The sequence below is a fragment of the Sphaeramia orbicularis genome, chromosome 7, assembly GCF_902148855.1.
Source record: "Sphaeramia orbicularis chromosome 7, fSphaOr1.1, whole genome shotgun sequence".
In the NCBI taxonomy this organism is placed as follows: Eukaryota; Metazoa; Chordata; class Actinopteri; order Kurtiformes; family Apogonidae; genus Sphaeramia; species Sphaeramia orbicularis.
The window spans coordinates 35,473,664-35,500,240 of record NC_043963.1 but is presented as its reverse complement, the minus strand read 5'-3'; the positions used below and the strand labels follow the sequence as shown (position 1 = coordinate 35,500,240).

Genomic DNA, 26,577 nt, shown 5'->3' with positions numbered 1-26,577 from the left:
CCTCAGTTTTTTACTGTTTTGATACAATAACCTTTGAATTTACGCCGAGCTTCTATAAACATCTACACGATCAGTAAATTAAATACAGGAAAACACCTGATTTTTACTGGAAAAATACAAAATGCAGAGGATAGTATTAGAATAAATGGTCATAAATCACTTAGCAAAAGTCAAATTCTTTTTGAAGTCGCCACAAAAATAGGTTTAAGGGTTTAAGAGTTAAGAGATCTGTGCTTAAGAAAGGTTTAGGCTTTAAAAACACTGGATTTGTCACAGTGTCCCTTCAGTGAAACTTGGAAACTGACTCTCTCGACTGTCTGGTTGACGGCAGGGGGCTAATGATTACAGAGATGGTGGCGATAGTAGAACCAGTTTGTCTGGTTGAGCGTGTACTGGTGTTGTGTTTTAGCCGGAGTTCGCTCTTCGCAGCACCAGGAGGCATACACAGTGACCCTGCCCACCAGCCATTGTTAGCGATTTTCTATGAGGAAAAAAAATAGCTCAAATGTCAAAGGATGGGAATGGCACAGTACCAGATCAAAACAAAGCTGCACATTGAATCCTTTGTGGAACCAGTCTCAGGTCAGACAAGAAGAGGCCTCACCGAGGAGACAGAACGTGGGCTACACAACAAAGCAGTAATCATTTTCGGCATTTCTGTAGTTTGTCACCCCTAAAATCAGCCACTGGAGCTGAATCTACAAAATCTCTCTGCTCCTTCTCCTCCATAAAACACCATCTTATGGGCTTCCTATAAACACAGGAAGTGCAAGATTATATCACTGTGGGAGAAAGTGAAATGAAATTAGCTAAATTGGGTTACTTGGCTCAAATTACCCAAATCTAGTCAGAAAGAAAACATCCCCTCTGCTTTATGCGTTACTGCAGTAAAGCCCTATTCTTTGTCCTATTTATACCAATACATTTAGGGGTTATAGCCTCACACACATCTGCAAACAGACACTCCTATATTTATTTACAAAACCTGAGGCGGTAACTGACAAAGAGCAGAGAGAGCATCAAACATCAAAGTGTGTTTTCAGTCTCCACAATGACACCGTTATGAGGCAGGACTAGATTTTTCTTTACTTTATTTTAGCTCTAATGAATGCTTTTAAAACTGAAATCATATAAAAATCTGATTACAGCAGACAGGTTTTTACTTTGTGTAGCTCTTTTGGCTTTCCTAAATCAATGAACATCTGTGTTAATGTCTGGTCTGCATGTTTCCCAATAATTCAGAATTAAATTACTAACAAAAGGGACTTTGCTGAAAGCCTATTTGTTCCACAGTTGTACTTTAGTATGCATGAGTGAATAAGAAAACAAAGGAGACTGGGGTTTGGGCCTGACCACATGCTGCAGCAGATCAGTGGACCGTATTTCTTGTACTCTCTTGGTGTTTGTCTAGAAAACTGCCTGTAACACTAGACTGCATTAAAGTCTTCAACTTTGTGCATTTGGTATTTATATTTTATGAAATTATCATCATAAAATTTTTAAGTCCTAAACCTATTTTTGTGATTTACTTTACTTCAAAATTAATTTTTCTCTGCATTTAACCTTTACAAATCTATTTAGCATCATTTATTTTATTATTATCCTTTGCATTCTTCACTGAAAATCATGTATTTTCCTATATTCAATCCCAATTGTTCATTAAAGCTCAGCGTAAACTCAAAGATTATTATATCAAGAGAGAAAACTGAAACAAATGAGATTTTTTTCAGCCGCTTTCCATTAACTGAAGATAAAAACAAGTGTTAGTTTATCAAACTACATGTGTTTTATGGGTGCATCAATGTTGCAGAAGATGACAGTGTTTCTATGTTCACTATTAAGTCTCTGAACATCCAAATGAGACGCATCTGATGCAGCTGAAAAGCTGAAAAACTGTATTTTACTTGAATTGTTTACATGTATTGATAGGATTAGAGGATTAATAGGTATTAAACATTTTACGTCAGTAGATGCTTTTGGTCGACAGTAGCTGTTTACATTTCTGAGGGTGAATGTAAAGGGTTGATCCACCAGTTTAACACTGATTTGTGAGCGACTATTTCAATTAAAAATGCAGTGAATAAATTGAAATGCACATTAAGTGTTACATTAATGCAGTAATCCATTAATTGTGTAGATCTCAAGCATTATATTAATAACAATAATAATAATAATAATAATAACAATAATAGTAACTAAAATGCTCATATAATGGTTCAGTTTATTTTTACTTTATTTTACTCAGTGTTTAAGTTTTTTTTAAGTCATTGTAAATGTTTTAAATGTTTTAGATTTCTGAATATTTGTCTTGATTCAACCATAGATAATCATTTTAAACCAACATCTATTTTTTTTTCATAATCAACAACTGAATCTCTTACTTGGTTCATTGATGAATAGCTTAACTCTGGATTATTAATGGGATGTTTCCTATTTGGGAGCTAGTTTTAAATCATCCTTAAAATTCTCAGACTCAGAGGTTAATATATTAGAGACAGATATAGATGGGAGATGTTTCTCTTTAACCCACTTCCTAGTTTGACCTTTCCAAAGTCTATGTTGAAGGTAAAAGTTCTCCCTGAGGAGGAGATACTGAGGAGGAGCAGCTCAGGTCAAACCAGAGAAAATTTATTACTATAAACCACTACTTTAAACAGGACACATTCCTCCTCTAATTCTGGACATCTGGTATGCATGTTGCTTCTCTGTTCTCCCCTTGTGGGAGGTTTATACAGCAACTTATACCAAAGGCTCCACTGTCAGTGTTTTGACACTGTTTTTTTCTACAGTAAGAATAAAATGAATAAAACTGTATAATCAGTTCATGCAAGAAAGAACACAGCATTAGAACAGTTATCTGGTTAAAACACCATTGGTTATAAGTAAAAATTTGTTACAAGGAAGAAACTAGCAAATATTTTCATTGTGGGCTGTTTGCTGGTAAAGTAGTTGATAAAGTGTTAGAAAATGGTGAAAAATCAGTGTTTCCCAAAGTGCATTATAATATCCTCAAGTGTCTTGTTTGGTCCACAGCCTTAAAATATCCAGTTAACTGTCAGAGGAGGAAACAAAGCAGAACACAGAGGCTGAAATCAGAGTGTTTTTTTCTGATGGAAAAAAGACCCAAACCCATTACTTGAGTTGTAACTAATCAATGAAACGTTGTTCTATTGCTGCAGGACAATGGAACCATGGTTGACAATCACTGATGACACGTTCTCATTAGAAGTGGACAGTGTACGAATCTTTAATTTGAGACATGAGAATGTAAACAGTGAAAAAAGAAAACTAGGAAATGACAAATGAAGTGGCTGTATTCTCCAAGAACTGTTCGTTCTCTCGCTGACACTTGATCTTAATGTTGATTTTTGATAAATAAAAATGTGTGTGAAAGTATTTGACTCTGTACAGTGTGTGTTGAAAAAGTACAGAAGCGCTATGCCATCGCCTCTATCCTCTCCAGACAAACATGATTCACGATGTGCTGACGGAGTGAGAAATGTGGCTTCAGTATGGAAAACTTTAAAAACACACTCACATGTGCAATTCCTCCCTTACAAATCACTTTGTGGTTGTCATGGGAACAGATGTCCATCCATCACACCCATATCGACTCCACCAGGGGCAAAATGCCAGCCGGTACGCAGATCATGTCTGGGCTGCGAGGGGTTAACAGGGTAATGGTGTAATGTTTTAGACTGAAGGCTGAGTTATAGCTGCAGGTTAAAAGTCAAGCTGACGGGCCGTTCGTGGCCGGGCTGAGGTGCTGTTGATTCGGGTGTAAATGAGGGCTCCCGCTGCAAACAATCCCTCATGTCTCTTCAAAGACAAACGTTGGGGTGATCAGTTTCAGGGAGCTCCTCACATTATTATGCTTCCTCATTTTTACAGATTTCCACGTCCGCCTCTGTTTACACGCTCTCAGCTCAGACAAGGAAGTAATTAGTCAAAGCTTGTGTCATATAGTTTGTGTTATGTTTTATGGTCGTCATGAGGACATAAAACCCTTAAGTGATTCGGTCTCTAAACACAAATTAGAGCATTTAGGGTTTAATTTGAGCCACAGTAAACCGACTGCCTCAGGACATCTCGTGTGGTGTTCAAGTGTTTTTATGGTTGAGTTAGATGACAGGTCTGATAATAGGTCTGTACTCTGATACTGACTTTTGTGGTTAAAAGCAAACTGTTACTGAAATGATAGTGAGACTTGAAAGGAGATGCGGATCATGTCCTGCAGCAGGATGTTGAAAGTCAACACAGGAAATGAGGTCATACTGTAAGTCCCCAAAATTTGGTCTGTGCTATGTGGTTGGCGCCAGAGGACTGAAAGGGACCAGTTACAGATACTTAGTCATTTACAAGAATAGTCAAATGATAATGATTAATCACAAATTCTGACCTATGGTCTCCTTCTTTTTGTCAGTTAGGGATTTTTTCTTTTTTGCATAACCATTAACATCCTTAATTCTAAGGTAGCCTGGATTAAGAACTTTTATTTTTATCTTCATTTTTTATTTATTTTTCAATTTTTACCTGCCCCTCAAAGGGGAGGCAAGGGGTATTGCATTTGGTTCGGTTTGTTTGTTTGTTTGTTAACACTCCAGTAGCAAAACTATTGGTTCAGTTCACACCAAATTCTGTTTATAAATTGCTACTGACCCAGAATAGATCTGAGTACATTTTGGGAACAATAGGACAAAGTTCAAAGTTTTTATGAATTTCTTTACTTTTTTCCCATTTACTTTTAATGGGCGAAATTTCACATGTCTGTAGCGGCAGAACTATTGGTTGAATTCATACCAAATTGGGTTTACAGATTGCCAGTGACCCAGAAGAGATGTCATTACATTTTGGGAAAAGTGAGTCAAAGTTAAAAATTTTTCTAAATTTCTTAAATCCTTTTTTTTCCCCATTTACTTATAATGGGTGAAATTTCACGTCTATAAAAACTTTTCAACTTTTTTTCAATTTACTTCAAACTTGCCACATATATAGAGGCAATTGATATGGTGACATCACCACACACATATACATGATGACATCAGCTGGATCGATGCCAAAATAAGCTACAGTACGTGCGAGGGGTGGAGTTTGTTGTGCCTGGCACCACTTGTTTTTGAATCTTTTTCCCTCATTGCCTTTTATTTATGTTTGTCTGGTTAATTAATTATTGTGTGGGTTTGTGTTCTTGTTGTGTCACTCTACATGTGGACAATATTTAATGGAAATGAATAAAAACTTCAGTGACAAAATAAGTTAACCTGGGTCTTCTCAGTGTCTCCACACAGACAAAAATAATTCCATCATCTGCCCCCTTTTGTGTATCTGCTCTAAATTGTACCTTTATAGCAAGTTTAATGAAAATATTAATATTAATTTTTTTCTCTATGCTAATTAATTTTCTTTTTCTGTTCATTTTAATACCGCTAGAACAGGATAAGCCTAATAATAGTTTAATTTTACAGCTACAGAAAATGTAATGAAGAAGAAAAGCCATTGATTTAACATTGAACTTTGAACTGAAATATACAAAGAAGTGACAACTGAAGTGAAATTGAAATTATATGCCATGAAAAGAATCCCAGTAATATCTCAAATGGTAGGAAATGATGTGGGAACAGGGATGCAGGATGGCATTTCATGTGGTTTCATCACCTGTTTTCATGCAACTGAAAGAGAGGATTATGACAATTATGCAAAATAATTGTGGTAAGCTTGAATGACTGTGATAAGGCGATTATGTAATAACTCTAACAGGTCTCGAAGGCAGAGGTTATTATATGGCTGTAATTGAAACTAATGTATCTGTTTCACATTTCCAGAATTCTATGAACCTGCCTCCAGACAAAGCCCGGCTCCTCCGACAGTACGATAATGAGAAAAAGTGGGACCTCATCTGTGACCAGGTGCGTTCAGAGTCCCTTACTAATAAATTACAGAAGCTGTACTGAGAGCATGCACTCATCTGCCTTCATCATTACCTGCCATATAAAAAAAACTGCACAAGGTGAAGTGAAATTAAAGTGTTTTATATCTTTTCCTGGTTTTAGGAGAGGTTTCAGGTGAAGAATCCTCCTCACACTTACATCCAAAAGCTGCGGGGATACTTGGATCCTGGAGTCACGCGAAAGGTGGGACAGTGCATTTATTTACAGACGTAACCTTCACTTAGACCAGGGGTGTCAAATTCATTTTAGTTCAGGGGCCACATTCATCCTAATATGATATGAAGCAGGCCACACTAGTAAAGTAATAACATATAATATATAAATAATGCTAACTCCAAACTTTTCTCTATGTTTTAGAGTGAAAAAAGTAAAATTACATGATGAAAATATTTACATCTAGAAATTATCCTTTAAAAATGTGAATAATATGAACAACTATGAACAAACTGAAATGTATTAAGAAAAATAAGGGCAATTTTAACAATTTTATACCTCTGCTTCTCATTTACACATGTACATCACAACTTACAGATCCCAGTGAAACTGCAAATACACAAAACATTTAGTGACAGGTAGAGTATTGGTAAAATTGCACTTACTTCTCTTAAGACGTTTCAGGTTGTTTGTATTTGTTCAAGTTATTCACATTTTTTGTGAAAGGATAATTTGTAAAAGTTTTAATGCAACTTTTTTTACACTAAAGAAAGAGAAAAATGTGTAGTTGTCAGTATATATAGGTTATTATGATCATATTTTACTGGTCTGACCCTCTTGAGATTGAATTGGTCTGAATGAGGAACCTGAACTAAAATGTTAATATTTCAGTGTAATTTTTGCGTTTCTCAACTTCACCCCGGGGGCCGGATTGGACACTTTGGTGGGCTGGTTTTGGCCCACGGGCCTTATGTTTGACACTCATGACTCAGAGGAACTCTGCAGTCTGACTTTCCTCGTTTTTATTTTCCAGAAATTTCGTAGGCGAGTGCAGGAGTCTACAAAGGTCTTAAGGGAGCTGGAGATCTCACTGAGGACAAACCACATCGGGTATTCAATTCTTATCTCTCCCATTTTTCCTGCAGATCTTTTGATTGGAGCACGAATCTAAAGGAAACCACATGATTGTTTTCACATGTAAAAGAATAGTCTTTTCTGCTGCTGCTCTCACTGCTGCAGGGACCCAAAGAGTTTTTGGGTGCCCAGATCTCTTCCCATTGTCCTAACTTGCCAGGCTCTGCAGCTCCCCTTCACAGGGCTGGTCCTCATAATGCCCAGATGGTAGCCATTGTGCTGCCTCGTCCACTCCCCCATAGTGTTGAGCAGGAAGCTTTGTTGTGTATGCCAGAGGGACAGGAAGCCTGGCTGACCAGTGCTGAACCCAGAGAAAAGCACACACAAGGACACTTTTATGTTTACACATTTCTGAAGTATAAAAAGTTTTTGTAGCATTTTGTTTTGGCTTGACACATTGTACACTTTGCCACATTTGATTCTTTACAGATACTCTAACACAAAAAATGAGGCAGGTCACCAAAATCCCATCTAAAACGACTCTATACTGTTCATGGAGCTCCAAAAATAACTCACAGGGCTCATCAATAAAGACTGGTTTCAATGCATTGCCACAGTAAAAAGGATCGCTATTTTCAGAGGGCGTCTTTGGGGTGGGATTAAGTGGAGCAGATGCTGGTTTATTGTATGCATCTGAATCCTGGGTCCTTTCTGATGTGTTATTCCTGAGATTGCCAAGAAATCTGAAATAGCAACTGGTTGGAGAGAAGCAGAGGGAAGGAGAAGGAGTGAGGGGTCACAGGCAAGGAGGGAGAAAGGAGAGGGGAGGGGAGCTGGTAGACAGGAAACTGATGATCAAGCCCGCCTCCTCACCCCCCCCTTTCCTTCTGCACTAAACTCCAGTGCTTTGTTCGCTTTCCTCTGCTCACCTCTCCGCCCCTTCTTCCCTCCGCCACTTTGAGGCCCTTGATTGCTTTCCTGCCCGATTTGCTAACATGCAGTCTGTCACTAAAAGACTATTTTAAGAACCTTTTACCCCGATCCTGTTCTTCCCCAAGATCTCCAGAAAACGGGGGGAGGGAGGAGGTGAAGGGGCTCTGTGGGGGAGGCAGACTAAATACTGTCGACCATCAGGGGCTTCAACCTGAGCCCTGCTCTCCTAACCATATGCCCTCTGCATTCTTTCTCTCATCACAATGGGAATTCCTTTGTTTGGAGATGTTTCTCTCACCAAAGAAATCGAGTTAAACAGGGATAGGATCTGAAGCTTTGCTCTAGTTTACTTTCCACTGCAGCTTTGCCAAGTTTCTTTCCTCAGACCCCCATCTGTGCAGTGAAAGATAATTTCAGCTTATTACCGTTCTATTTTTGTGGCTGTGATCATGTGTGATTCTGAAAATAATCTCACAAAAGTGAAACTTTAGAAACACTGTAATAGTATTGGAAAGTTTACTTTAAAAATATAATGCATGAAAGATTACAAGTCACCATGATTAGCTTGGTAGAAATGTAATAATTAATGCACTTTAATTACTTAATCAAAAAAGTGAGAGTTATTATATATAGTTTTTTTTATTGCATTTCTAACAAATGCTTGAAACCAGGCAATAAAGACGGAACCAAGCCGTTACACTAATGTCAGAGCTGTTTCTGACTTCACATGGAAAATACTATTGAATTTGTAGCCCTGAAAAGCATTCTTATTAAGCAGCATGGTGGCCTGCCTTCATATGGGCAGATGATATATTATACATACAAGCTAGTTTTTAATTTGTTTTCCAACAGCATGTTTATTGAGTTTTCAACATAAACAAAACAAAGTAAAAAAAAAAAAAAATTAAAACAATAAAAAGGGGGTAAAATTAACAATACATATAAAAAGAAAAATAAAACAAAAAATAAATACATAGACATAGATAAATTAGTAAAGTGTATAGTTAATTATATAATAAAGACAATTCAAAAGCCCATGCTTTTTACTGCAATTTATGTTCTCACATTGGTATTAAAGCATAACCTCATGCCACATATACACCTTTTAAGTGTCAGTGGAGGAACTATAATTTAATTTATTTATTTTTTTTTAACATATAATTAATACTTCCTGACCAAAACAGCACTGTAACAATCTCAGAGGTGACAAGACATTCAGATGGATTGTAAACAACAGAACAGTTCCCTATAGGCTGTTTTTCTTAAACTAAAAGTGAAACTGTTGAGATAAATATAAATAATAATCCCTTACTACACGTGTCTCTTGCTTCATTACATTAGATACGATCTTTACAGTTCCCCTTTCTTTTCCCTTTAAAATGATAATTATAATAAAAAGGCATCTTGTTTGCATGGGGATCTCCAATCTTGCCTTATAATTCTTGTTTATTCTATTTTCTCTCAGTTTTCTGTGATATGTTCAGTCCAGGCCTAAAGGATGTGGGTGTGTTGTGGATGTGGTAACCTGCTAACTCCTCTCCCTGTTCTCGTGCGTCACAGGTGGGTCAGGGAGTTCCTCAATGATGAGAACAGAGGCCTTGACGTTCTGGTGGAGTACCTCTCCTTTGCCCAGTGTGCTGTCATGTGAGTACTCCTGCACAAATACACACACACACACCTCATGACTGCAGCCAAAACCTTTCCTAGGGAACTGGGTTGTGCAGTGTATCCAGCTGCTGAGTTAACACATTGTGTCCTGTGGAGGCTAATGGGCTGCTTGTGCATCTAAAAATGTGCTCCTGGCATTTTGGATGTGTTTGTATGGCCCGCTGCATATGTGGCAAACTGAATGTGGTTCAAGACAGATGCTACAGTGTGTGGTGTAGTGCTGATCCATATGTTTCCTGAATGAGACTGGTTCTCTGTGCTTTTAAGTGGTGCTGAGCTTCATCATGCAGCTCAAGGATATTTCTTGTGATAACCCCTGGCTCTCTACCAAGCTGCCTCGCTGGTCTAACCCCCCCCCCCCCCCCCCCCCCCCCTTGCCTCTCATCTGTACCCCTTTGCCTCTGTGTTGGCTTCTATGTCTGCGGTCCAGGTTGGATTTTGAGGGGCTGGAGAATGGGGATGATGGCTACTTGGACAAGGCTAAATCTTGGAGCAGGTCAATAGAGGATCTGCACAGTATGGGCACCCAACCCTTCTGCAACACACTGGTGCGTTCTGCTCGCCAGTCTGTCCTCCGGTATGTATTGCTAAACAAGCTTTGCTGCCATTACCTGTCCTTTCCCGTTATCGCCTAGCTCTGCTAAGCTTGAGCGCTACAAACATGTACTAGCATGCAAGCCAACTGTCTTGGTGCTGTTTTGCTTCAGGAATAATTTATAAATGATGGCAGTGATGACCTCTCCCCTGACCTCAAGCCTTGGCTCTTTACAAATTCAATCAGATGTTGAACTGCATCACAGATAGAAACTGAAGTCTTTGACCTTTTACACAATGTGTCTCTTATGGTAAATACTCCTCCAGATGTGCAAGATGAGAGCCAGCTGTGACCAGCAGCATATGCAGAGCTATTGTGATTCTCTTCATCACAGACACACACAGACAAGAGACACCAGATATGAAGTCTCATATGAGCAAATTAAATAGAATGGAATAGCAGGAAAAATAGAGGTGCTTAGTTTTGAGTTTGAGTCTAAATGAGTTTATTGTAATGTACTGGGTATCAAAAGAAATATGTGTGCAAATCAGAAATTCGGGCACTCTAAAACCCTTTTAAACTGTAGCATTATAAGCACATGATGACTGCAATACTGTTACACAATAGCAGCCTCGGTCTGTTGACAGCAGCAAGGAAACCAGGCATCTCCCATGATGCATCTGTAACCTCAAAAGCCATCAGAGTTTTTTCTGTCAGACCTCATGTGCTCTCATTTTCTCTTGCTCTTCTGTGTGACTGTCAAATAAATGGCAGCTAGACTGAGAACGCTGGAAAAGAGAATTACAGAAAGCAGTGAATTAGCAGTGATTAAGTAGCTAATTGGAAATAAAAGACTAAATGTAGTTACTGCATCTCGACCAGATATTAATCTTTTCCATCTGCTGCAGCTATGGCTCAGTTACAAACAGCAAAACCATCAAGAATTCCCGCCTCGTGAGCCAAAAAGATGATGTGCACGTGTGCATCATGTGTCTGAGAGCCATCATGAACTACCAGGTATCAAACAGTAACACCAACAGTATCACACTCTATAATGCACGATTTGACATAGTTATAAATGTGGGGATTATACATTTTCTACTGGTTCTACATACAGGTCTTTATAACCACATCCTGTTCTCTCTCTCCTGTCCTGTGCAGTATGGCTTCAATATGGTCATGTCTCACGCACATGCAGTCAATGAAATTGCTCTCAGCTTGAACAATAAGAACTCACGGTAAGAACTGAGGCCCCCTCTCCATCGACGCTAGGCCGGGTTAAACAATAGGAGAAACCCTGCAGCCAGTTCATATGATATGCTTTCCATTCTCCATGGGGCTGTGCCTCTCTCTGAAGTTGGGGATCAGAGGCGTATATACAGGCTGTTAAAGGAATGTTTACTAAAGGGAGATTAGTGGTAAACCGCAGGGGCTGATCACTTCATAATGAATGCTAGGAGTGTAAGCACCTCAAAAGCTGTAAAAACCTGCCCATGCTTTAGATTTCACCTTGGATTAAAGATTTCATCTCCTGATTGTTGATATTTGTGCTAGTTTTTTAAGCATTGCCTGTGTAATCATACTTATTCCCAGTAAAAGGAGAGAAACATGATACCTACATTTTGTGTAATTGTAGTGATTTTCCAAGAAATTTAGTTTTAACAGTTGAACTTTATCCATGTGTGTTGTTCTGATGAGGGTTTCCTGTACTTCCAGGACAAAAGCTTTGGTCCTAGAACTGTTGGCTGCCGTCTGTCTGGTCCGAGGAGGTCACGAAATCATCCTTTCAGCATTTGACAATTTCAAAGAGGTGCTTTAAGCAACTTTTTCATTCACAATCTCCATCAAAAAGGCAATCCCCCAACTCAGACACTCATATATATTACAATATTACAATCACTCCCTTCATCAGTGGGATGTGTAAAAGTAAAGCCCATGCATAGAGATGAAAGTTGAGGAGATCTGGACCTTTTCATGTCCACTGGGGGTGTAAGTGAAACTCTACGGTGGCCTGTCTGAGGTTATTAGTCTCATTAAGACACCAGATGTGAGCCAACCTTGAACAATGATAAGGATCAACTCCCTGATGGGAACCAGTGGACCACAAAGATTTGCTTAGCCTCTCTGTTTCTGCCGACACAGTCATCTAAACACCGGAACAAGACAATTACCCAGCAGTCTAAAGCTCCAGAGACACAGAGCTAATCAACCCACTAGTCAAAATAAGATGGTGTTTCTGTTGTGGTATTCCTTAAAACTGTATTTAATACACAATGACAGTTTTCTGGAATGTTAAAGAAGGCTGCCGGCTGTATTTAATGCCATGAATTAAGGTTCACATTTCCATCTACAGTTAAGATTAGAGGAGATGTTTTTTTTTTAACAGTGCTGAAAAATGTTGAGAATGTAGTATACAAACAGTATTTGTTTTGTTTTCCCTCTGTTGCCCCATATTTTATCTTAGTATTCGTCTGGTTTCTTTTCCCATGAATAACCATAGAAAGAAGTGGTTGAAATATTGTACGTAAAATGTTCTGTTTGGGTCTAATTCTAACTCATGTGGATAATACTTGACCTTTGAATGTATTTGATCATAACAAAATACAATATCAGGGTAAGCTGTAGGATTTGTAACTAACTTTGTAATTACACTGTATTATTTGGTTAAGATCCTGTGTGTATATGAATCTTCTACATTGTAGGTGTGTAAGGAGAAGCATCGTTTTGAGAGACTGATGGAGTACTTCCGTGGTGAAGAGGGGAACATTGACTTCATGGTAAGAGACGTGCGAGGTCTGGCTGCGTCTTGGTATTTGTTGTGCTATGTATTTCATGCATACTTCTCTGCGTCTGTGGCTCAGGTGGCTTGCATGCAGTTCATCAACATTGTGGTTCACTCAGTTGAGGACATGAACTTCAGAGTCCATCTGCAGTATGAATTCACCAAGCTGGGGCTGGATGACTATCTGGAGGTATGGGAGCAACGTGGTAAAAGTGAAAGTTAAAGATCCTCTCCAGTCATTGTCATCAGAGGTCCTACAAATGCTCTTCATAAAACCATAATATGATTCTGATATGTTGATTTTAAAGCAAATGAGTTCAATAAAATGACAGGATCTTTTTGTTTTTCTTTGGGTTTCCACAATCCATTTGTAGAAGTTAGAAGTTAAGTACTATGATTAGGGGTGTGTATTGGCAAGAATCTGGTGATACGATACAAATCACAATTCTAGGATCACGATACGATATATCACGATATATCATGATATTATTAAAAAGGCAATTTTTTTGTTTGTTTCTTTTTTTAAAATGATAATTTCCTTCAAGAATTGAATTACACCCGAAATATGCACAAATACTTCTTTATTTTTATTTGATCACAACAGGATCTGATGCTACATCACAAAATTTTCCTTTGTTAAAACTTAAATTATGTTTCACAGACATTACAGTTTAAAATCCTGTTCAAATGTTCATATTCTATTAGTTCGTAACTAACATCATAACATTGTTTTTGTGCAATCCCAACAAAGGAACTAACATCTGCCTCTCAGACAGTAAAAAGTGTTTTTAGGATGCTTCAAATAACCATTATTTAATAAAACAGTGTTAAATAATAATAAATGAAATATAAACAATAAAGAAAAACAAAAAACAAAAATGAACCTCCGCAATATCTGTATTTGAATAAATACCTAAAAATATTGATACAGTACTTTTAAATATCGATACTGTATTGTGAAATGAAATATCGCGATATATTGCACAACCGATATTTTCTTACACCCCTAACTATGATGTCTCCTGCCTCTAAGTAAATGCCTTAAACCTTCTCTACATGTGAAAGGAGCATCAAATTCATTCTGCATCTATTCACAGTGAAGCTCAGATTAGATTAGAAGAATAAAAAGATGAGAGCCCACTAAGTGTTCTGAGTGGAGGACAATTTTAACAAATTCAAAAATCATCCTCAAGTGCAGATTTTCTCTAAGAGTACAGTATCACTAATTCTGATTCTTTTGTTATAGAAATCTAAACATACGGAGAGTGACAAGCTGTCAGTGCAGATCCAGGCCTACCTGGATAATGTATTTGACGTGGGTGGTCTGTTGGAGGATGCAGAGACAAAGAATGCAGCGCTGGAGAAGGTGGAGGAACTAGAGGAGCACCTGTCTCATGTAAGTGCACCACCCTGTCTGGACCACCTGCGCTGCTCATGGAGCTTAATGATGAGATTGTTTTGGTTCACCAGCTATGTGCTTTACATAGCTGTTTCAAAGTGGTAGTTAAATTCTACTCTCTGTTTGCATTTCACAAGTGGTATGGGATAATAACAGGGTGGGAACTGTTGGAAAATAATGTGTGTGTTACAATCTTAATATTGTTCTCATGTTGCCTCATTCTTTCTGGGCAGTTGCCTTTGTATCCCACGCTGCTTTGCAAAGGCCTTCTTCACATGGAAAGGTCGTAGGCAGCCCTGACATCATTTGAGGAATTTCATAACAAACTTTTCTCTCAGGGTTCGGGAATGATGGAGGAGGAGGAGGTTTGGAATTCCAAGTGAATTCCTATGCAGCATGTGCCATCTGTGTAAAAATCCAAATGCAAAAGTAAAAGCTGTATCATCCTGATGCTGTGTCATGCTGACGAGAAGATCATATTTCTTTTTGATGATGCAGTGTATAGGAGAGAGGGAGTGGACCTAGGAAAGATGCCCATGCTGTGGATCAATCCTCTCATCTTATTTTCTCTGACTCCTCTTCCAGGTGACGGAGAAGCTGCTGGAGGTCGAAAATGAAACAATGATGAAGGTAGCAGATTTGGAGAAGGTGGTCCTTCAGAAAGATAAGGACCTACACGCAATACGGGTAAGCTGGCAATCCTGTTGAGTGTTGGAGTCATATTGCCTGTCTGGCTTGCATAAGAAAGGCTTCACTTACCCTGGTTGTTAGCAAAGATCAGTTTCAGATGCTTAGCTAAATTGCTGTGATGGCAAATTAGGTCAGCAGGAAACAGGATGTTTCTTTAGCTTGTGTAGTCATTGTGTTGTGCTCTTTATCACCCCCTGGTGACTGTCCAGGAGACGTACGAGTCGACCAACACCCAGGTCAACACCCTGAGGAGGATGATCAAGGAGAAGGATGCCGCCTTCCAGAGACACTTCAACATTGAGAGGCGGCTGCTGGAGCTTGAACAGCAAGGAACGATCCGTTTGCACAAAAAGCCTGATGGAGACATTTCCATTGAGCCTTTGGGTGTAGGTGCTGTCGGAATCCCTCTGGGAGACATCGGACAACTGTCTTTAGGTTCTACAGCCGCACTAACAGAAATAGGAGGTCCAGACACCAGTCTACCACCAGCCAGTGAAGCACCCCCCCCACCTCCTCCACCGCCGCCGCCTCCACCTCCTCTCCCCTCTGCTGCAGGTGAAAGACCATGACTCAGAGTGATTATGTCTGGTGACGCATATATGTGAAAGTTGAGCATACACAACAACAGACCCTCACTGGACTTCTATTTTCAGTTCCTCTTCTTTGTTCATTCGTGTCAAGCCAGGTGACAGGTCACAGCAGCGTTCTCCTACCCAGACAGGAAAAGGAAACGCAAAGCGTGTTTCCTATGTGTGTGCATCTTTGCATGCACATAGACTGTAGCATAGGAGAAAAAAGTGACAACTTTCAGAGCTCTGCTGTTTTTGTATCTCAGTCAGAAATGTTTCAAGGCTGCCTTTTAATTTAATTACAGGGCCAAGTGCACCAGTCCCACCTCCACCCCCGCCTCTCGCTCCACCTCTACCAGAAGCCTCTCCCTCAGTTATCCTGAGTCTGGGTCTGTCAGGTAAGAAGTTACAAGTTTAACAAGCATCCAGTGTTAGGGAGTAAGGGGATATATGTGGGTAAAATGTAGTTTAACTACATTTTGCTGTAGTGTGTTTCTAGTTCAACCACATTCATGCTGTTTTTGCAAAGTGATTCAAGTAGTTTACAACACAAAACTGTCAAAAACAGTGCTGCATTTTGTATGTGCATATTTATTTTTAACTGTCACTTCTCTACTGTATTTTATCTTGAGCGTCAAGCAGCCACCACTCAGTTAACCTCATGTGCAAAAGGGAAAGTACTGCTCAGTGTGTTCATATAAAGCCTGAGGGAGAACCATAACCATACAATTCTCTAACCATAAAAGTAGTTTCTGTAAGTAGCTTTAATTAGCCAAAGTACAAATCTCCCATATTTTTTGTAGTAGTTTAAATTATTCAAGTGATAAATAGATGATAATATGAAAAGCTATTCTGTCAGAGTAGATGTAAATGTCTCATAAGCATCTTTCTGCACATAGTCAGATGCTAATGTAGAGAAAAACTCAACAAATATGTATTTATTTTGTGTTCAACAGCTATCAGGATAAAGAAGCCCATCAAGACTAAGTTCCGTCTGCCTGTGTTTAACTGGACGGCGTTGAAGCCCAACCAGATCAACGGCACAGTCTTCAATGAGATAGATGATGAACGCATCCTAGAGGTACATCCAGCACATAAATCTTCCTATTTCTAATGTATTCACCAAAAAAATTCATACCAAGTCATCATTTCTGTGCAGGAGCTGGATCTGGAGAAGTTTGAGGACATGTTTAAGACCAGAGCTCAGGGTCCAGTTGTGGATCTTTCCTGCACAAAGAGCAAAGTCGCCCAGAAGGCAGTAAACAAAGTCACTCTGCTGGATGCAAACCGCTCCAAAAACCTGGCCATCACCTTACGAAAGGCAAACAAGACCACAGAAGAGATCTGCAAAGCGATAGAGAAGTATGTGCATTGTGAAGCCCAGACCTATCATATTCTGGGAGCAGATTCCTAACATTGGTTGTGTCTGCTTAGGTTTGACCTAAAGGCTTTACCAGTGGACTTCGTGGAGTGTCTGATGCGCTTCCTGCCCACGGAGGCAGAAGTCAAAGTGCTGCGTCAGTACGAGCGCGAGCGGCGTCCACTGGACCAACTAGCAGAGGAGGACCGTTTTATGCTTTTATTCAGCAAGATTGAGAGGCTCACTCAGAGGATGAACATTATCACCTTTGTTGGGAACTTCGCAGACAATGTCAACATGCTCACGCCACAGTTGAATGCAATCATCGCCGCCTCTGGCTCGGTGAAATCATCCCCAAAGCTGAAAAGAATGCTTGAGGTAAGAGATGTTTATTCCACAGGATGCTAATATTATCAGTGTCCTTTGTGCATATTCATTAAACCTTCCTGTTTATTTTAGATAATTCTAGCCTTGGGAAACTACATGAACAGCAGCAAAAGAGGCTGTGTGTATGGTTTCAAGTTACAAAGTCTTGATCTGGTGAGTAATTGCTTGGTCATTTTTCATGACTTTTAATGACTCAGTACAAAAATACGCTCCACACTTCATCTTTGCAGTACTTTCATGGATATTGCATCTGATTGTTTTTGTGCTGCAGCTGCTGGACACGAAGTCTACAGACAGGAAGATGACCCTGCTCCACTACATAGCCCTCATTGTGAAGGAGAAGTACCCAGAGCTGGCCAATTTTTACAATGAACTGCACTTTGTGGATAAAGCTGCAGCAGGTGAGCATGGATAAAGTGTCTTAAAACATATGTTTTTTTGGGGGGAGGGGTTTATTAAAATTTTTATTCAGAACAGTCTCACAACATATTACACAGGACATCATGGATACAAAGTACTCTGTTCTCTCTTTTTTTTTTGTGTGTACTTTAAAAAAAAAAAAAAAAAAAATTAGTATAAGGTACAAAACAAACAGAAATGATCATAGGCACATTCAGACATTTACACACTTACTGTTTGCTGTTCACAGATTGAATGAAAAAGTCCCATTTTTTCCAATACTTTACACCATTGTGTTGTTGTAAGCAGAGATTGTAGGTCATCATTTCCATTAAATAGATATGATTGACAGTTTTTATCATCAAGGAGATTGAGGGAGGGTCCTTTTCTCTTTTTTCTAAAAAAAAAAAGGGAAACTTAAAACATATGTTTAAAGAGAATTAAGAATCTTATACATCTTGTATATATTTTACATGCAACACACACTCAAATTAACTTTAAGCCATCACTAGCTGAACATAAAGGAACACACCACCCACTGCAGACTAGGAGTGGTGGGCTGCCACGTCAGACACCCGGGGAGCAAATTGAGGGTTAAATGCCTTGCTCATGGGCACATAAGCCAACAATTTCTTTCTTCTTTCAGTCACAAGCTGACTCTCCAACCGTCTAGGCCATGTCTGCCCCAATGATTTGTTAGATATATGTAATTTATAGTTAGCAATTCCATGAATATGATATAATATTATGTTCACAGTGTCTTTGGAAAATGTGCTGCTGGATGTGCGGGAGTTGGGAAAAGGCATGGACCTGATACGGAGAGAGTGCAGTCTGCATGATCATTCAGTCCTCAAAGGTTTCGTCCAAGCGAGTGACACACAGTTGGACAAGCTGCAGAAGGACGCCAAGACAGCAGAGGTATCCAACACTGTCCTCACCTCTGAAACCTCAAAGAACCCGCTGGAAAAAGTGAAAATAGACATGAATCAAAACCTTGACCCCAGCTGCAGCTCACTGTGCTCTAATATTGAACCATTCATGGCTTCAAACCTGACAGTGTTTACAAACATTGCTTCCACTCTGGCACTGTCTTCTTTCCAATTCTAGGAAGCCTTCAACAATGTGGTGAACTACTTCGGAGAGAGTGCCAAGACGACTCCACCCTCTGTGTTTTTCCCAGTGTTTGTGCGCTTTATCAAGGCTTACAAGGTGAGGACACCCTGGGTTGAACTAGTATGTGTCTGTTTTCCTCTTCTTTTTCTCCCCTGCTCCATGGGGAAGTTCTCTGGGTTTGAGACGTGGATGTTGTCATTTGCTCAGAGCAGAGCCGGGGCAGAGCTTTGGCTGCCTCCGTGCCACAGGACGTGGCGTGTAGTCCGAGGCCAAATAACAGGAAAGGCCAGCTGGGTCTGACTCTAGAGGAGCAGCTGTGGTGTTTAGACTGGTTTCAACCCCACTCCTCCCCTCCTCTCCGTTACCCTCGGACAGCCTCGCCCTGCCCCACCACACAGCACACTTCCTGAGATTGTTCTCAGACTGGATTTATGGGATCTGCTCAAGGAAATGTGCAGAACAAGGATTTCTGTGTCTGTCTATTTGAGTGTGTATGTGTGATTTAAAAAACTAGTCTATTACAGAGGTATTGTGTGTGAGGGTGAAAGGGGTACACAGGAGGATAAATGGTTTCTAATAAAGGTTATGACAATCAAAGTATGTCTGAGCTCACCTTCTGAGTTGTTTTCTTTAACCTTAAAATGACACTATCTATGATTTACATGTGTTGCAGTTTCTCGTTGCTGACTCTTCACCTTTTCTCTTCTCAACAGGATGCAGTGGAAGAAAATGAACAGAGGAAAAAGCAGGAAGAAGCAATGAGAGAAAAGTTACTGGCTCAGGAGGCTAAACAACATGACCCCAAGGTACAAGCCAAGAGCAAGCAACTGAGCTGAATGAAATTTATCACATGTTTACTCGGTGCTAAATAAAGTACTCTCTACTGTGCCAAAAGTGCAATAAACAGTACAAATGTCTCGTCTGTTGGTTCAGGTCCAGGCTCAGAAGAAGAGGCAGCAGCAACAGGAGCTGATCGCAGAGCTGCGCAGGCGGCAAGCCAAGGACCACCGGCCCGTGTACGAGGGAAAAGACGGCACAATTGAGGACATCATCACAGGTGGGCTGGACAGCGCCGTACACAGACCCCGCGGGGGTCCCACCAGCCCTGGTCGCCGCCGGCCGAGGATGACTGTAGTCATTCACTGCTCGGCTCCACTGAAGTGCACCTTGTGCTATGTGGTCCAGACACCAGCACATCTGGAGCACAGCAGTCATTAGTTATTCCATGACGTGCTGTCTGGTTAAAGTACGCAACTACAGCTGTACCGTCTCAAACAGCTAAACAGTTTGATCTCACTGTAATTCAGAAGGTTTAGATTATTTAAAGCCACTTTCTGTTGAAAACCTGTTCACTTGAAGAAAAAACAACAGAATGGGAATTTTTAGTCTTTTTTTTATCCACAGCTAAACAGGTAAAAATACTGAAATTCTTGCATGAAGGGGCTTTAATGGGAGATGAAGAGGTATCTCCAGTCTCAGGATAACACACAGTCTAACTGGTGTTATTAATGGTTCTGACTTAGTGCTTCAAATGTCAATAATCTAAATGTTGCATCAGTGTCATTTATAGAAATGTTAATAATGCTTCTGTGCATCCGTTGACAGTGTTGTAACATCTAATTAACAGACTGCATTAAGAGCAAGGCTCATGTGTACTACGGGGTTGATTTACACAAAATACTATTTCTGCAGAGAGTTGAGTTAGAATTTAATTCAGCTCTTGTGTAGATTTAGACATTAGAGCAAAAAAAGTTACTCTGATGGATTTACAGTGTTGGGGAGTTATAGTTACGTATAACAGCTGTAAATGTTCACTGTGTTGCATTGTATCTTTAGCTTCTTTAGTCATGTTACAACATGAATCAACAATGTCATTGCCTGGTTTAAATGGATCTTTTTAGGTGATTTCAGCTGAACTGACCAGTTTAGTCCCTTTGATAGTAAAATGTTCAGTAGGTAAAGACTTACATTAATTTAAATAGTTATTTGTTATGTATTTAATAGGGTAACCTATTACATAGCATAAGTTACCTTCCCAACACAGCGTATTTAACAGGTTATTCAGGTAGTTGGAACAGTTTTCTCAGGTTCATCTCAGTCTTGTGAGTGAAATATGAAGGTGGAGCAGTGTCCCCCCTCATCCCCCCATAAATGCAGTGTTTCCAGTGTGACATGTTTTCTCTCCCTCCCCCTCCTCCCCCAGTACTGAAGAGCGTGCCCTTCACAGCCCGCACTGCTAAACGCGGCTCACGGTTCTTCTGTGAAGCCAACCTCTGTGACGACGCCAACTGCTAGCCCTCCCCCCTTAATGCCAAGGTTGTCCAGGTGTCACCCGTATGCTTCCTGACCCCACTGTGCATGCAGCATGATCCCTGTCACCCCACCTTACCCCACCCTCATCCAACAACTTACTCTGAACTAACTTGGGCCGTCATTGGTTATTTGTGTTTTTACTTCAGAATCCTCCTATCAGACATCTGGAGATAGGAGTCAGCCAAACCTCTTTTGCCTGAAAAACAAGAAAGATGTTCGGAATCTCAACATATTTTTACGTGTGGAAAATATGTAGAGTATGACCAAACATGACTGTGATCAAATTATGAAGTGGAAACATCATGCATGACTCATTTTAAAGGCAGAATTCTTGACAGCCTTGTCTTTTTGTTCCACAGTCATAACATGAAGAGGTTTGGCTAATTTACTAGTTTCATCAGCAGTGCCTTGTTCCATGAGACTAACTTGTTTGGTGTTGGTTTTCCTGCTAACATGTGACTGTTCTTTCCTCACCCACCACTGTTTATTCTACCCTCCAGCTGAAAAGAAGATTAATGACAGTATTTCCCACTCCTAAGACAGGGTAAGGAAGGTAGCCTGGCTCAAACCCGGCCCGCTTGGCCCTCCAGCTCCTGTGTGCTGCTACAGTGATGTCAGCTGCTTCAGCTAGCGCTTGGGATGCAACAAAAGCAACCACAAAAAAGCAATAAGATAGGGCTGCTTCACTATATATAAGAAAGAGAGATTATTAAAGAATTTACTGCAGTTTATTTAAGAAGAAATAATTTATATGGATGGTTTTATCAGAACATGATGTATTTTATGTAAATTTCCATAAAACCTTTGCTTAAGAAAAAAAAACTCACCTGGTTTCGTTGGTTTTAGGGTGCAACTTTTATGTTCATCATCATCATCATCATCATCCCCACCCCGTCCTATATGTTGCATGTTGTCCATTGTTTATTTACCTCTCACCTGTCAACAGTGTCTGCCATGTGCTGTCTCTGCTAACTGTTGTCTGCAGTGTGCTGAACAGCTGTGTGGTCAACAGGCTCTAAAAGAAACACTCAATCAGACATATGTAGAATTATTGCACAGTGTGTCTTTTCATATAGTTCCAGAGCTGAAAGGTTCCTCCGATTCTTTCTATATTAGAGCTTGTTGACCATTTTGTAACTGTAATAATGATGCTTTTTTTATTTTTATTTTTTTAAATTCCCAAAATCTTGTATTTCACAGTTTTGAGCATCAGCACTGTAGGTGGAAATACAAGGTTATGGGAAGGTGTCAGTGTCTCTTTATTTTGGTAACTCTTTATATTAAGGTACACATATTTACCTATGACTTGTTACTTATTAGCATACATATTAGTAGCCTATTGACTCTTTATTGGGAATTAGAAAGCTTTATTCTGCACGGCTATCTTCAACAACTACAGGGTCATTAATTGTTCCCTCAATATCTTAATAATTACTTAATATTTATTTTTGTATGAGCCTCATAATTTGGAGAATAATCTCTCCCTTAATAGCACCTAATATATGTGGACTTTCCTTATGTAACAAAAATACAAGAGTTATAGTGTCCATATAACTCTCACTACTATTGAGTTAGTTATGAGCTCACTTTAAAATGGATAGTTTTATAAAAAATAGACCATATTTATTAAGTACTATTAGGACAGATTGATTATTCTCCACTTTCTATGGCTTGTACTGAACAAAGCATGTTAATAATTCTAATTCCTTACTATCCATAAGCAGTATTTAGGATGTTATTGAGGGGAAAATGTTAATTATACTGACAAAAAGAGCCAATACACCTCTAATGTGTATGCAAATAAGCAACTAGTCAATGCAATATGAGTGCCTCAATATAGTGTTATATTTCTAATACAGAATTAACAAAGTTTACTTGCAGATTTTCTAACCTTTATAGTTAAAATAAAGATATAGAACGTATTTTTCAGTACATATAGTGAGGCCTAAAATACTTAGCTCTGTAAAAGAAGAAAAACAGTGAGAACGTTTGTCCTCTGGGTCATCTAACATGTGTGTCCCCCTGTCTCCATGCCTACTCACAGATCTCCGAAACCAGCCTTTCCTGCGAGCTGACGCGTTGATCCGGAGCGGTTGGAAGAGACCCTAAACCACTTATTCGTCACTTATACTCCCCCCTCCCCCCCGATTATAACCCTCCTCCCTGTGTCCTGATGGTCCATCTCAACCCTGAGGCTGCAGATCACAAAGGGGGACTGAAAAAGGGGACAGGACAGAGCCCTTGTTTTAGCCGGGTAATTTATTTATTTATGGAGGCCCTTTAAAGCCACTTTAAGCGAGAAGGCATCAAGCACAATGGGGTTACTCGTCTCTTACTCCCTGCTCTGTTGAGAGCTAAACTGGAGTCAGAGGACGACTTCATACAGGTGAGCCGAGATGAGGGATGGCTTTTTGGACCATGAAGCAGCAGGAAGCCACTTCCACTGACAAAGGCCTGCCAACATGTGGATCTCATTCCCAACACCATTAATTTCCTCAGATTATGCAGTTCATTGCAGGACTTCAGCTGGGAGGCAGCCAAGGGAAGATGCCAACTCTGCTGCTGGGATGTTTGTCTTGAAAACACTCAGAAAACTTCATCTAAATAACAGAGAAGCTTCAAGATTATAAAGAGACATTCGGGGACTGTTTCGTAACATGAAGCCGCATTGAATCAAGACTTTATGACAATTCAAACTTTGCTTCGAGCGGACCCTTCTGTTCATCTTTTGGACGAGCTAGACAAACCAAAATATCTCAAATGTCTCATGTTTTGTGTCAAAAGTGCCTTGTGTGTAAACAGTGTTATTTCATGTGAGTCAGCCATAATCCTTCATTTGTTAAAAGATTGTATTTTTATTGCCTTGTACTATAACATTATCTTTACTGTTCTGAAAATATGCAAAGACTGAAAATTCATTTTCAAGCTTTTAAAGGCACACAGCAGCTACAGGGTTAGGGGACTGAAGCAAAAAGGAAAATGTGTAAGATGACTTTTCCTTTTGGTGTTTCTAAGCTCGTAACTGACATGAGTCTTTACGTCTTTGTGCCTTGTCCAAGAAGTTGTTGAAGAATGAATGTGATAAACCATGACAACACTTTCTGTCACGTCTTCAGTGGCACTTTGGAAGTGACAAATGTATGTATGAAGAAGAATCCATATGGACTGCTGTTGAAGGGCTCAGATAATGTTGGGTTAAACTTCCATACAATAGGTCTGGTGGTGGATGAAGGATGTTTCCTTTTGTTTTAAGCTTTTTAGCCTCTGTCCTAGTACAGGCGATCTTTTCCCTCCTAACATGTGTTGAGACTTACAGACTGTGCCCGAAGACACAAAGGGAGCGACTTTACACTACTTCATTTGGCTTAACATTGTATGAGACACTATTGTTAATGCGGACATTTATATTAATGTACATTCCAAGCAAGAAATTTACTTTTTAGAAAACTGATTCATATGATTCTATTGACTCGGAGATGACACTTTGTTTAATAAATAAGATGAATTATGTAACTACAAGCCTGTTATTCCTCTATGGGTAAAAGTGGTCTTTCCTTGATGAAGCAACATCCAAACAAGCAATTTCTACATGTTCATGTTTTATTTTGCACTTTTGTGGATAGTTTATGTTAATTACTGATGATCTCCAGCACGAAGTAATGAGCGCTTACCTTTCCTCACCATCTCTCCAAATGACTGACAGAGCCACTGCACATTTCTACTATAAAAATCCATTTAATTTCTTATATCAAAAAGAAATATAATCATAACAAAACAATCAGAACCACAAGTATCCATGTGGGTTTTTCGCCACCAAAAGAATTTCTCCAACTGAAAAATGATTGTTCTAGTTCCCATGTTCTGGTGAAAATCAACAGAGCAAGATGTAAAAAACAAAAAAAAAACACAAAACAAAAAAAAAAAAAAAATCCCAATAAATTGATGAATACTGTTAACAAGTGTAGGGAAAAGCAAGAGTGTTTCCTCTAGGATGGGTGTGTGTAAGCACCATGCAGAGTGATATGGTAGGTATGGCTGATAACCAAGGTTAAAAGCAGTGTTAAAAGCTGCGTGGTGCCACAGAGAGCAACACTTAAAAGACTAAAATCCAGGCCGACAGAAAGACAGATGGTTAGCATTAGCAGCAAGGCAAAGGAATTAACAAAGGAATGCTTATCAGGAAGCTGATCAGTCCCCTTCCTGGGGACTTGGCTTAACAATGAGCTTTAACCTAAATTACATGTCCATGTAATTACATACAATTTAAGAAAAGAAAAATGTTCAATCTCCCACAGAAGTACGTACCATCAAACGGTCTCCCTGGCCTTTCCTGAAAGTACATTTACAATCAAAGACAAGGAACAAAAGCTAAATGCAACCATTCTCAGCTAATTATTTGCCACAGATTGCTTTTCAGTGATGACCGGAAATTCACAGAAGCTTGTTTCCACTCCCAAATAAAACTTTCTAGATCAGTTTCAGAGCAGAATCCGGCTCTGTCGAGAGTGTCCTGCAGTAGGCTAAACCAAGGCCACAGATATCCATCCCAGACTTTTCATCCTGGAATGTGGACTTTATTACAATCATCTTCATCCAGCACGCACACACACCGCCATTGACTCATTCATTGCTGACGCAAAGTATGTCAATTATACAATGACTAAAAAAAAAAAAATGTTAAAAAGTACAGACTGCTATTTGTTACTGATGTTTGTATTCCTGGGTATATTTTCAAGACACTTTGTTAATAGGTTTATATATATGCAAATATATATATATAACTTTAGTCTGTGCAAGGAGGTAAAAGACAATCACTTGAATGTAGTTCTTCGAGACAACAGAACAGACACTGCCTGCGATGCGGAGTCCTCCATGTGTACATGTGCAGTTAAACAACTCTCCTCATTGCCTCCTTTCAGACCTCCAGCAGCAAACAAACATATACACACCAAGTAAAAGACTGCGCCCAATCAGTATCCAGGAAGCATTCATAGTGAGCACTGACACTTCTCTCTTTCATGAACAACAAAGACTTGGCAATGTTTTCTAGGATGGAACAATATTCTTTTTTTCCCTATACAATTCATACAAAAATAAAAAATTAAAATTGTTCCACTGCCATTGGTATCTCTCTATCTTTTACATTTGCACAGAGGTAGTGGCTATATGCGTGAGAAGGGAGGGAGAGCTGTGAGGAGGAGAGTGAGCAAAATTTAAAAAGAACTGAATAAATGTCTATAAAATGGTTCCTTTTCGTCACCAGAGGACTTTTTTTGTCAAAGAACAAAATATAATACTGCAGTTACTTAAAAAAGTAGTCCTTCATTTTATACATTTTATACAGTGTTCTCGCTTTTTTTTTGTTGCTTTTCTTTTCAGTTGGTAAAAGGCATAAGATGAGAGGGCTTGTTGGCTCAGCACTGGGTTGGGCTGGGCAGGGCAAATGTCGGCAGAGTTCAATCCGGGCCGAGCT

General features: G+C 39.5%; 1 protein-coding gene across 5 annotated transcripts in view; it reads left to right on the top strand.

Moving 5' to 3' along the window:
• Positions 1-25,779, top strand: part of fmnl3 (formin-like 3) — a 40,356-nt gene extending 14,577 nt beyond the window's left edge. Inside the window, exons 2-26 of one of the 5 annotated variants that reach the window (XM_030139714.1) lie at positions 5,823-5,906; positions 6,051-6,131; positions 6,916-6,992; positions 9,450-9,533; positions 9,988-10,134; positions 11,001-11,109; positions 11,254-11,330; positions 11,809-11,902; positions 12,795-12,869; positions 12,954-13,064; positions 14,121-14,270; positions 14,859-14,960; positions 15,173-15,518; positions 15,838-15,930; positions 16,489-16,613; positions 16,692-16,894; positions 16,967-17,270; positions 17,352-17,432; positions 17,551-17,680; positions 18,436-18,596; positions 18,786-18,887; positions 19,505-19,597; positions 19,725-19,848; positions 20,995-21,107; positions 23,149-25,779. In XM_030139714.1, the coding sequence (XP_029995574.1) occupies positions 5,823-5,906; positions 6,051-6,131; positions 6,916-6,992; positions 9,450-9,533; positions 9,988-10,134; positions 11,001-11,109; positions 11,254-11,330; positions 11,809-11,902; positions 12,795-12,869; positions 12,954-13,064; positions 14,121-14,270; positions 14,859-14,960; positions 15,173-15,518; positions 15,838-15,930; positions 16,489-16,613; positions 16,692-16,894; positions 16,967-17,270; positions 17,352-17,432; positions 17,551-17,680; positions 18,436-18,596; positions 18,786-18,887; positions 19,505-19,597; positions 19,725-19,848; positions 20,995-21,086 (3,045 nt within the window). In that variant the 3' untranslated portion in view covers positions 21,087-21,107; positions 23,149-25,779. Of the gene's footprint in view, positions 1-5,822; positions 5,907-6,050; positions 6,132-6,915; positions 6,993-9,449; positions 9,534-9,987; positions 10,135-11,000; positions 11,110-11,253; positions 11,331-11,808; positions 11,903-12,794; positions 12,870-12,953; positions 13,065-14,120; positions 14,271-14,858; positions 14,961-15,172; positions 15,519-15,837; positions 15,931-16,488; positions 16,614-16,691; positions 16,895-16,966; positions 17,271-17,351; positions 17,433-17,550; positions 17,681-18,435; positions 18,597-18,785; positions 18,888-19,504; positions 19,598-19,724; positions 19,849-20,994; positions 21,117-21,604; positions 21,649-23,148 lie in introns of all 5 variants that reach the window. The other 4 variants (XM_030139717.1, XM_030139715.1, XM_030139718.1 and 1 more) reach the window with 4 other exon arrangements.
• The last annotated feature ends 798 nt before the right edge of the window (positions 25,780-26,577 follow it).